Source organism: Tetrao urogallus (genome assembly GCF_951394365.1).
Source record: "Tetrao urogallus genome assembly, chromosome: 1".
NCBI lineage: Eukaryota > Metazoa > Chordata > Aves > Galliformes > Phasianidae > Tetrao > Tetrao urogallus.
In genome coordinates, this window is record NC_136813.1 from 192,892,063 (window position 1) to 192,904,156 (window position 12,094).

The 12,094-nt window shown below is 53.1% G+C and overlaps 1 protein-coding gene across 1 annotated transcript in view; it reads right to left on the reverse strand.

Moving 5' to 3' along the window:
- Window positions 1-1,978: 1,978 nt before the first annotated feature.
- AHCYL2 (adenosylhomocysteinase like 2) overlaps window positions 1,979-12,094 on the reverse strand; it is a gene marked incomplete at both ends in the record, with an annotated part of 45,664 nt that continues 35,548 nt past the window's right edge. The window contains 13 exons of the mRNA XM_079533860.1: window positions 1,979-2,049; window positions 3,064-3,231; window positions 3,852-3,930; window positions 4,002-4,070; window positions 4,178-4,276; window positions 4,530-4,624; window positions 4,749-4,819; window positions 5,455-5,543; window positions 6,260-6,323; window positions 9,112-9,228; window positions 9,549-9,655; window positions 10,380-10,474; window positions 11,017-11,119. Coding sequence (XP_079389986.1) covers window positions 1,979-2,049; window positions 3,064-3,231; window positions 3,852-3,930; window positions 4,002-4,070; window positions 4,178-4,276; window positions 4,530-4,624; window positions 4,749-4,819; window positions 5,455-5,543; window positions 6,260-6,323; window positions 9,112-9,228; window positions 9,549-9,655; window positions 10,380-10,474; window positions 11,017-11,119 — 1,227 coding nt within the window. The remainder of the gene's footprint in view (window positions 2,050-3,063; window positions 3,232-3,851; window positions 3,931-4,001; window positions 4,071-4,177; window positions 4,277-4,529; window positions 4,625-4,748; window positions 4,820-5,454; window positions 5,544-6,259; window positions 6,324-9,111; window positions 9,229-9,548; window positions 9,656-10,379; window positions 10,475-11,016; window positions 11,120-12,094) is intronic.

The following is a 12,094-nucleotide window of genomic DNA, read 5'->3' on the forward strand; positions in this document are numbered from 1 at the left end:
CCCAACCCTGACTCCACTCCCATCCCGACCCCATCCCACTCCTCACCTCCATCGCATCCCATCCCTCATCCCCAATTCTGGAGCACGTCGGTTTTCCAATGTTTTATTTCCGTTTTGAGATTACAGAGTCTTTATTGCTGCTCTAATACAATCACTCAGACATCAATAATTAAAACATCCTTTTGAAAATGTTCTCCAAGTTTTGCTGCCCTCTCTGCAGCTGACGATGATGGGTTTTGTCTCATTTGTTTCTAAAGATCAGAACTGAATTATTTTCCTTATGCGATTTTGCTGGTGTTACCTAAATCTCCTTTTCCTAATTCTTTAAAAATGTGTTACGTTAAAAAAAGAAAGAAAAAGAAGAAGAAGAAAAAAAAAAAAATACACGTTTTAATTTAGAGATGATCACAGAATATTATAATTCCAGATTGATTAGGAAAAGCCAAGCAAGCGGAAAAGCTGACAGGAGAAGCAGAATGACACGGAGAAGGACTTTAAAAATAGAGGTGGGAAAAGGTGGGGCCATTTTGGGGGGGTAATTTTTTTGATTATTTTTTTTTGTCCTATCACCTGGAAGAGAAATGAAGGTAAATCAGGGCTTAGAAATCGGCACGGCCGCCGGGAGAGATGATCCTGGGGCAGCGGTGAGCTCAGTGTGGAGTGCTGAGAACCGTGTTGGCTGCTGAGCTCTTTGTTGGGGTGCTGAGCTCCATTTTGGGGTGCTGAGCTCTTTGTTGGGTGCTGAGCTCCATGTGGGGATCCTGAGCTCCATGTTGGGGTACCGAGCTCCATACTGGGGTCCAGAGATCCAAGTTGGATGCTGAGCTCTTTGTTGGGGTGCTGAGCTCCATTTTGGGGTGCTGAGCTCCAACCTGGCTGCTGAGCTCCATTTTGGGGTGCTGAGCTCTTTGTTGGGGTGCTGAGCTCCATTTGGGGGGCTGAGCTCCATTTTGGGGTGCTGAGCTCCATGCTGTGGTCCAGAGATCCAAGTTGGGTGCTGAGCTCTTTGTTGGGGTGCTGAGCTCCAACCTGGCAGCTGAGCTCCATTTTGGGGTGCTGAGCTCCACGTTGGGGTGCTCAATGTGTAGATGCTCAGCACTGGGAAACTGAGCCACGTAGGGACGCTCGGCGTTGGGAAGCTCAGTGTAGGAACACTCCATGGACAGACGCTCGGCCCAGCGCTGCCCCCAGCATAAAACATCCAGCAGCTCCGCGGACTCTTCCCAAAATCTCCGATCTGGGCACAGTTGTGGAGCAGGGAGAACTGCTGGCTGCAGGACGCGGCTGCGGGGCCGCGCTTCCACAGCTCCTCCTTTCTTGTGCGTGAGTGACGGCGAGGACACGGCGAGGAGCTGCAGCAGGCAGCGGCCGGAGGTGGATGAAGGAATCTTCAGGTGGATCGAGCGGTGCCTACGGGACGAGGGGTGTTGGGACACCAGCCCTGCAGCTCCGCTTTGTGGCCAACAGTTGGCCAACCTCCATCGCGGAATGACGGCAGTTCCCAACTGGACGCCGACGGGGCGCAGGCGGCTCCTCCGCCCAGAGGAGGTTTGATGGATGTGATGGAGGAACGTCACCGGGAAATCAGACTCTGCGTGTTCCCAACGAGGCTGCAGAGGACCTGACGTGGGTGCCGTCGGCCGTCGCGCTCCGGCCGTGATTCGGAACAACGCGAGCAGCAGGAAGGAAACTTTGGTTCACGGCAAAGCTTGGCACTGGGAACGGAGCAGCAGCGCAGCGCCGGCGAGTCCCCACCCCATCGGCTCCTTCCTCACCCTCATCCTCACACAGCCCCGAATGGGAACGACCACAAAGAGAGAAACGAAACGAAGGGAAAGAAACGGAGCGTCTCCCAGTCCGCGGCAGCACGAACACGAGGCAGAGCCGCGCACAGAACTCTAATTCAATAAATAAATAACCTAACACACGGTCTACTACGAGAGCAAGCCCGGCTCGAGCGTAGCAAGCTTGCGCTGCTTCATCCTGTACAGTAGTTGAGAAAGGATTTGGGTTCTGTTCCTCGTGGCGACAGCGGCAGGAACTTAATACCTGGAAAAGAGAGAAAACCAGGGTTCGGCACACAGAAACGGTGAAATTTTGGACTGGACACTAAGAAAATGATAGAATATCCTGAGTTGGAAGGGACCCACAGGGACCAGTGCATCCAACACCTGGTGTTGGCTGAAATGGTGTTGGAAGGAGCCAGGTCCTGTCTCCTCCCTCGGAATTCGGAGATATTTTTAGTCGGGGGGAGGGAAGGGGAAGATCAGCGGTGCCAACAGCGCTGTGGGTTGGGATCAGCTCAGGGCACAGGGAGCTGCACTGCCACCTCCAGCACCCGAACCTGGCTTAGAGCAGCAGAACTTATCAGAAACAGAGGGGAAATTTTGGACAAGTCCACATTGGCTTTTGGGTTGGGTGGCTTTGGTTACACTGCGTGTGTGTGTGTGCGGAGTCACCACCCCAAGTCCTGAGCCTGGAGGGAGAACTGACCCACAGAAATGTGGGGTTTTTCAGTGCCTCCTCTCTGGTGTGAGCCCAAGCGCTGCTGAGCGCCAGCCCCGCTGCGTCAGGCTTCAAAAATAACCTGGTTGCCTGAGAGCTGCCCGGGGGCACTGCAGCGGGAACAGCTGCCATCCAGGGAGTCCTCAGCCTGGGTGCAACCAGGGCAGGAGTGAGGTGCTGGGGAGACCTGGAGAGGAACTTGGAGGAACTCAGGAACAGAGGAGAGTGCATCTGTACATGGACAGATGGTGACAGAACAACAGGGAACTGCTCTGAGCAAGACTGAGGACAGGAAATCCTTCAGCCAGAGGTGATACAGCCCTGGCACTGATGCCCAAAGCTGTGGGTGCCCCATCCCTGAGGCCATGGATGGGGCCATGGGCAGCCTGAGCTGGGGGGCACCCAGCCCACAGCAGCGCTGGGACGTTGGGGTCCCTTCCAACCCAATCACGGTTCTACAGTCTTTAAGGTTCCTTCTAACCCAACGAGGTCCGGGAGCTTTGAGGACTCTCCCAACTCAACCCAACTCAATCCTATGAGCTGTGAGGTCCCTCCAACCCAACCGTTCCACGATTCCGCAGTTCCGTGGCCGACAGGAGCTGCACCTGTAGTAGTTGGGTTTGAAGGGCCCGTTCTTGTTCAGCCCCAGGTACTTGGCCTGCTCGTCCGTGAGCTCTGTCAGGTGCGCGTCGAATGTCGGGAGGTGGAGGCTCGCCACGTACTCATCTGAAATATTCCAAGCAAGGAGCGGAGCACAGCTCTGAGCGACGAGCAGCAGAGAGAGCAGAGCTCGAAGCACAGCTCCCTGCAGCTCTTCTGAAAGAGGCAAAGAGCTCCCGCCGCCCATCCCCTGCACAAAGCATCGACAGTTTCACAAAGCGTCGCAGCACGAATGCCGGAACGGCAGAGATTCGCCTTTGCTGCTGCGGTATGAAATGGCTTTGTCCTTTTCTTTGATAAAAAACAAACCTTTGGGCAAGCTGTTCTGCAGCCCAGACAGAAGCTGCCCTCCCCCTGACCTTCTCAAAGCATTCATATCTTGGAAGCACTCCATGTCCCATAAACACTCGCTGTCGGAATTGAGACAGATTGAGAGAGGAGCCTCAAAGCTCAAAAAAAATATATATATCAAATGTATCAAAATGAGGCTGTTGAGCTGCGCCTCTTCCAACTTCCAGATTTGGGTCTGGAGAAGTGAAGTGTCCAACAGCACCTCCATTAGCCCTGGGCCACAAGGATGAGGGTGAGGACGGATGAGGATGATGCCCAGCATGGCAAAACCTCTTTGTCTGCTCAACACTGGTGAGGAAATAAAGAACAAGAGAAGGCAACCAGCACGTCCTTACCCATTTTCTTTGGCAGCAGGTACACGTCTTGCTTGTAGCGGCCCTCGGGAGCATTGTACAGCTCTATCAGAGCCAAAGCCTGCATGGAGGGGACGCTCGGTGAGTCAGCGCCGCGTGCTACGGGCTGAGCACCCCCCCAGCCCCACTCACCTGCGTGGTGGCGGTGATGGACAGCACGAAGGTGGGCACCGTGGAGCAGCTCAGGTTCAGCAGGCGGCCCTGGGGAGGAAAAGCACCCAACCCTGAGGCTGTGCCTCCCTCCTGGGGCGAGGCATGGTCTCCCCACGCTCCTGCAGCGGGAGGCGGTCGCTTTCCGTGCCTCTCACCTCCGCCAGCAGCACTATTCGCTTCCCATCTGGCCAGATGACGTGGTCCACCTGGGACCTCACCCGCTCCCAGGTCAGCTCTGGTGTGCGCAGGCTTGCCTGAAAGACAGCACGCAAACGGTCAAAGAACCATAAAACCGTGAGACGGCCGGGTTGGAAAGGTCCTTAAAGATCATAGAACTATGGGACGGTTGGGTTAGAAGGGTCCTTAAAGACCACAGACATCCTGTGGGACTCCTGGCAGTGCCGTGCAGCGGATGGGTGGGTTATTTTACTCAATATCTCACGCTGAAGTGGGGCCAGGAGCTCCCCACGGCCCCGCAGAACCCACCCTGTGCTACGCAGCGCTCACCACATCGATCTCAGTGTTGGAGTGCCCCATGTTGCAGACGATGCAGCTGTTCTTCATCCGGTCCAGGTGCTCCCTGGTCACTACATTCTTGTTGCCTGTGAAAAGAGAATGCAGAAATATCAGCAGGCACAAAAACGCAAATTATGGGTGTGACTTTGCCCATTTTCTGCCCTTTCCTTTAGAGCTGGGTGCTCGTCTGCCCACCCCAGCGCCGCGTACCTGTGCAGGTGATGACAATGTCCACCTGTCTGATGACTTCGTTGAGCTTCACGAGCCTGAACCCATCCATGCTGAGAGGGAAAAAAAAAACAGGTCGTTGGAAAAGCAACAACAAATGTGCCAAAAAACAGAGGAAAAAAAAACCTCTCGGATACTCATTTTAACCTCTTAACACGGCACGACAGCCAACACGGAGCGCTGAGCAACACCGTGCCCCAAGCATTTCTGGGGTGAAGCATAGAGATTTGGGTCTCCTGCGCAAGATGTGACACTAAAAAGTGGATTTTGGGGGTTTCACGCCCTTCTGTTGCAAACTCAGCATCCAAAAATGCCCATTTTTGTTTGTTTCACTGAGGAAGGTGCGCTCTGCACATGGCAGAACCAGGGCAGGACTTTGGAGGATTTGTCAGCAGTTCCCCTGAGAGCTTATTTCTGTCTCTCCTGAGCTACAAAATCGCAGTTACTGTACAATTATTTTTTTTTCCCCACTCTTATCTCTCAGCTTGTCCCAATTCCTGCTTCTTCCCGCTGCAAATGCCTTTTGGAGGTCATACCCCCAAATTCTGCAGGTGATGGTGATGGAAACACAGACATGCTGCTTATGGAGGGTGGTCAAACCCAAACATCCTGCAATCGCTTCCCACTGCTTCGTGGCCACAATTTTCCTGCAGAACACCCCCAGAAAGGAGGGAGGCCAGGTGCTTACCAGGCCTGCAGGGCGCAGATGGGATCGATCTCAGTCACGTAGACGATGGAGCCCATGGCCTTCAGCGCCGCGCAGCAGCCCTTGCCCACCTGGGAGGGAGAGGAGGAAGATGAGGGACTTCGGAGGCATGCAGGATTCCCAGATCTGGGGCACGGGAAGGTAGAAGAGGCACAAAAAAATAGACAAGTGCTAAACTCAGGTTGCCCAACATTCTCAGGTTTGGAGCAATGTAGGACATGGGTCGGGCTGCAACTCAGCTCGAAGCTGAAGACATGACAGTGCTGATTATTTGGCTTTCTGAGAGCTCTTTACCCTCCCTCCCCCAAGTCGTCCTTGTATCCAGAAGGACAAACAACACCAAGAGATGACATTTATCTCAGGGGACATGCCAGGGTTCTGTACAACCTCTGCTCTGTTTAGGAGGTGTCACAGTTCCATCCCTGAGGGTCAGCCCCCCGTACTGCAGGGAACGCAGCAGTGCCGATAAGGACCGACGCCTCCCTAAAGTGGAACTGCTTTCTCAGGAGGATCCCTCCATCTGAGGGTGAAAACACATCAACAAGGCAAACCTCGCTTCTATTTCTTGAGCTGCTTTCGGCACACGGCGCTACAGCTGTGCGCCCACAGAGCTCAGCCCCCGGTCGTTGCCACCGCAGGTATTTTTGTGTCCCTTAACATTTCACTGTTGGTATTTTCATGCTCAAATGCTCTGAGCGTGGAGCAGTGACACATCTTAAAGCTCAGGTTTGGTTTCTGCTGCACATCTCGCAAGGACAGCCCTCATCTGGGCAGCGGAAGCCCTTACCTCCCCATAGCCACACACCACCACCTGCTTCCCTCCGAACATCATGTCTGTTGTCCTCTTCAGGCTAAGCAAACAGAAACAAAGAATTAAACTCCAGCAGCAGGAACGGGAATCATTTCTATTCCCGCACGGCAGTTTCCGCTTTGGCCAATTTGGATGCTGAGAATCGGAACAAAGAGGACAGATTTGGGGTTTGATTACACACACATAGATAGATTTTTTTTTCAGTTCAGATCTCTAAAAATCTTTTCCAAAATATCTTCTTTGTGTCCCATTTTATTAACAAAAGCCACGACGTCTCATGGAAACACCTGCGGAAGACGCAGAGGCGGTATTTGCTTGCCAGAATCCCGCTGCTGTCCCCCAGCACAGCTCCCCCTCCCACCCATTCTCCTTCTGCCTCCTCCCCAGGAGCGCCCTACATCGCAGGCTATTTTTGGCGTGCAGAAATAGGTCAGCAGTGCAGGGAAGGTGAAATTCCCCCACACTTCCCGAGGAATTCAGATTAAAATTCCAGCAGGTTTCCTTGCACCTTGGCTCAGGTTTTCCTCAGCTCCATCTCAGTGCCCGTCCTGTCGCAGCTGAGACGACCAGCCTTCCCCCATCCCGATCGAGAAGATCAATGAAACATGGAATCACAAGAAATAACGAATCTGTTTAAGGATTCCAACCTTTTTAGCCTGCTGAAAGGTGCAGCAAAGTAACAACTCTGCCCTCAGACACTCAGAACTTGGGAGCAACTCCTCACCAGGCACCCGAGCCCCCAATGACACAGCGACACAGCTGCCTCTGGCCAGGCCCTGGGGCATCATTAGAAGGAAGAGCTGTCACAGAATCACAGCATCACAGAACTGTAGGGGTTGGAAGGGAGCTGCAGAGCTCATGGAGTCCAACCCCCTGCCAAAGCAGGTTCCCTACAGCAGGTTGCACAGGTCGGCATCCAGGCAGGTCTTGAACATCTCCAGAGAAGGAGACTCCACCACCTCCCTGGCAGCCTGTTCCAGTGCTCCGTCACCTCACTGTAAAGAAGTTCCTTCGCACATTGGTGCGGAACTTCCTATGCTGCAGTTTCCGGCCGTTTCCCCTCATCCTGTCTCCATTCACCACTGAAAAGAGTCCAGCCTCGCCATTCTGCCCCCCACACCTCAGATACTTATAGACCTGGATCAGGTCCCCTCTCAGCCTTCTTTTCTCCAGGCTGAACAGACCCAGTTCACTCAGCCTTTCCTCATAGCAGAGATGCTCCAGGCCCCTCCCCATCTTGGTGGCCCTCCGCTGGACTCTTCCCAAGAGATCCCTGTCTGTTTTGTACTGGGGAGCCCAGAACTGGACGCAGTGCTCCAGGTGAGGCCTCAGCAGGGCAGAGCAGAGGGGGAGGATCACCTCCCTCGACCTGCTGGCCACGCTCTGTGCAATGCACCCCAGGATGCCATGGGCCCTCTTGGCCACAAGGGCACACTGCTGGCTCATGGCAACCTGTCGTCCACCAGGACACCCAGGTCCCTCTGTGCAGAGCTCCCCTCCAGCAGCTCATCCCCCATCCTGTACCGCTGCATGCCATTATTCCTCCCCAGTTGCAAGACTCCACACTTGCTTTTGTTGAACCTCATCCGGTTTCTTGCTGCCCAGCTCTCATCCTGTCCAGCTCTCGCTGAATGGCAGCACGGCCTTCAGCCAATCCTCCCAGCTTTGTATCATCAGCAAACTTGCTGAGGGTGGCCGCCATCCCCTCATCAAGGTCACTGATGAAGATGCTGAACAAGGACCCAGCACCGACCCCTGGGGGACAACACTGCTCACAGGCCTCCAGCCAGACTCTGCACCGCCAACGACGACCCTCTGCGCTCTGCCACTCAGCCAGTTCTCAACCCACCTCACTGCCCGCTCGTCCATCCCACAGCTTTGTTATAAGGATGGCGTGGGGTACAGTATTAAAAGCCTTGCTGAAATCAAGGCAGACCACATCCACTGCTCTCCCCCCATCCACCCAGCCAGAGACATCATAGAAGGCCATCAGGATGGTCAAGCACCACCTCCCCCTGGTGAACCCATGCTGACTACTCCTGATCACCTCCTTTTCTTCCAGTTGCCTGGAGATGACATCCAGCACCAGCTGTTCCAAAATGCAGCAGAACTGTGGGGATGAAACTGCACGATCGTGCAGGGAAGCAGCAGTCGTTTTAAGGGTCACCTTCACGTCCTCTTACCAGGACACATATTATAAACATGGATCCTCTTCCCTTTTGGTCACAACAATCTCTACCAAGAAGACCGCTTCAAAGCCGAGATGAGGGAGGAGGTGCTCCAAAAGATTTGGGAAAAAGATGCTGTTGTGGTCAACAAGATGCCCACTTTGGAGCTCTGAGATGCCCTGGTGCTACCAGGTGAGAGGGGAGTGTAGCAGTGTGAGCACAGCTCAGCAGGAGGAGATGTGTCTGCATTTCTACGTGTTCAGTTCATCATCCGTGGTGCAGCTCTGCCACTGTGTGAAGTCCAACTTCTCCTTTGTTTGGGGCTGACTGAGCTGCTGGGATCATCACCACAGAACCATAGAATATCCCAACCAGCAGGAACCCACGAGGAGGAGTCCAACTCCTCCAACAAGCACCACCAGATCCAGCACCGTCTGAACTGCGGGAAGGCAACTTGTCCTCACCTCACCTCTCTTTGGCAAAGTTGGGCCAAAACTTAGGGGGATGGACGCTCAATTCCATAAAAAGAAAGAAAATTAGAGAGAAGGAGAGGAAGAAATGCCATTTTCTGCAGGATGATTTTCCCACAAGCACAACATTTGAACTCTGAAGCCCAGTGTGCAGATGTTTATGTGTAGCTGCACAGAGAGCAGCACATACCCGTCCAAGATGGACTCCCTGCAGCAGTACAGGTTGTCGAACTTCTGCTTTGTCACTGAGTCATTTACATTCATGGCTGGGACGCAGAGTTTCCCTGCTTTGGACAACTGGTAGAGCCTGTGAGAAATAAGGGAAAAGCAGAGGATCAGTGCAAAACACGTCCAGGTGTGTTCTGCAGTGTTTTGGTTTGCTAGGATGAATGGAGAGCATCTGGAGGGACAAATATAAACTCTTGAGGATCTGAGCAGCACCCTGATTTCAGGATGACTCTGAGATGAAGCGACGGCTCTGCAGCTCTCCCTGTCTGCAATCCCACCCCAAAGCAATCGTAATTTCCTCTGCCACATCTCACTCCTTTCCAGAGAGCTTAGGCCCAAACCTTTGGCTTTCTCCAAAGGCTGTCCCTTGTGCAGCCCTTCTCTGCCATCTCCCCTTACCTGTGCACTCCGGTGACGCTCTCCTCTACGATCCCCTTGATCTTCTTGAACATGTTGGGGTATTTCTTGTAGATCCAGTGAGTGAGATCTCCTCCGTCATCCAAAATCTGGAAGAAAAGCAACCGCGGTGTCGCCACGCTGACAATTCCTTCTGACCCCAACAAGGCACAAAGGGAGAAAAGCTGCACCTGAATCTTCCCTCGAAGGACCTTCTTTGTAGCCAAGCCCCATCTGTGCGTGTCATGCCCCATGATACCCATGCACAGCCCAACCATGCAAGCTCCGAATGCTCCCCAGTTTTCCCCTTATTTTACATTATTTGAGCATGTTTCATACAGAACTTCCCATCTGATCGCATTGTCTCTGAAGATGTGGAGCTCCCAAACCAGAGGTTCCTATTTTGGGATTGGTGTGCATGTTCTCCTAGCTTCACTTTAGCAATTTGTGGCATTTTCAATGGGAAACTACTCCTCAAAAAGAAGAAAAAAAAGCCAATATTGTGTCTAGACTGAGATTCACAACTTGAGGGTGGACTTTTTGACCTTCACAATTCTTTTTGAAACTCAAACAAGCCAAGACTGGCAAACAAACAGTGTGGATCCATGCCTGTCTCCTCCCATTAATTACTATTCGTCTCATTTAGATCACGAGCTCTAGGGCTACAAATCACAATGCAAACTGCACACTTGGCAGCTGCAAATGATTCCCCTAAATTCGCTCTTTTTTTCCCCACCAAAGACAAAGCTGTGCCTAAAACCAGGAGGAAATGCACTAAGCCCCATTGAGAAGGGGGCTCCCTCTTGGAGCTCCAACACGGCCATGACATCTCACCATGTTGGGCTGCCAGCCCTCCACGTTGACGCAGCGATCGATGCACCACCAGAAATCGTCTTCAGATTCTCCTTTCCAAGCAAAGACGGGGAATCCTGGCACAGAGAGGGAGGTGGGAACCACTCTGTGATTCTGTGATCTTTAAGGACCTTTCCAACCCAACCGTTCCATGACTCAATGGTCTTTCAGGTCCCTTCCAACCCAAACCATTCCTCAGTTCGCCTGGGGAGTGGTGAAAATCTACCCAGGTAGAGCAGGATTGGAATTAAGGCATCTCCCAGGTGGACGCCAGCAGCTCCTGGTTTGTGAATGCTGGCCCCAGAAGGTTCTCCCTCACCCCTTGCAGCCAAAGCCATGGCTGACATGTAAGAATTTCTTCTCTTTGCAGAACTGGACTTCATATAGAACTGAACTGCGCCCAGCGTGCGCTCCCTAACGGAAAGAACCAAGCGCAGTAATTTCATCCTCCTGTGGGTTTATTCTACATTTAGAAGACAAAAATAATAATAACTAAAAAAACTAGAGGAGAACATAAGCAAACATGTGAGAATGTCAGTGAATGTAAGGCCCGTCGATCTGAGGGGGCAGGCAGAAATCTTTTCAAAGCAGGAAAAGCGGAGCAGGCGACATTTCCTACCGCTCTCAGCGAGGGCAGCGGCCACTTCATTGAGGGTGGAGTAGATGTTGCATGCAGCCCACCTGCATTGGGCCCCCAGGGCACCCAGGGTCTCCATCAGGACCTGGATTTAAAAAAACAAAAAAAAAAAGGAAAAAAAAGAACAAAATCAGGAAAAAGCTGAGCTTGGCCTCACACAGATCCAAAATATCAGCTTATAGAAACACGGAGTCATTAAGGTTGGAAGAGACCTCCAAGGTCATCGACCCATCCCCATCATGCCCAGAGAATTACAGAATCCCTGAGGTTAGAAAAGACCTCGAACCATCAACCCATCCCCACCACACAGCCTCCCAAATCCCCACTGCCGCTCCTGGTTTTGGAGGAGAACCAACAGCTTTCACACGGCACAGCCGCATTCATCGCCGCCCACCACATCTCCATGCATATCTGATAGAGGAAATGTGATTTGGCTACCACTGCCAACAGCAGTGCCTTACAGACACCTCACATCACCCCTGAGCACACGCAGAGATGCCCACAAAGCTCAGAGGGAGCACAGCATCACGGAACCACATTCAGGATCGTGTCCTATCCTAAGATAGATGGCCATCCTCAGCAAGTTTGCTGATGATACGAAGCTGGGAGGATTGGCTGAAGGCCGTGCTGCCATTCAGCGAGAGCTGGACAGGCTGGAGAGCTGGGCAGCAAGAAACCGGATGAGGTTCAACAAAAGCAAGTGTGGAGTCTTGCATCTGGGGAGGAATAATGGCATGCAGCGGTACAGGATGGGGGATGAGCTGCTGGAGGGGAGCTCTGCACAGAGGGACCTGGGTGTCCTGGTGGACGACAGGTTGCCATGAGCCAGCAGTGTGCCCTTGTGGCCAAGAGGGCCCATGGCATCCTGGGGTGCATTGCACAGAGCGTGGCCAGCAGGTCGAGGGAGGTGATCCTCCCCCTCTGCTCTGCCCTGGTGAGGCCTCACCTGGAGCACTGCGTCCAGTTCTGGGCTCCCCAGCACAAAACAGACAGGGATCTCTTGGGAAGAGTCCAGCGGAGGGCCACCAAGATGGGGAGGGGCCTGGAGCATCTCTGCTAT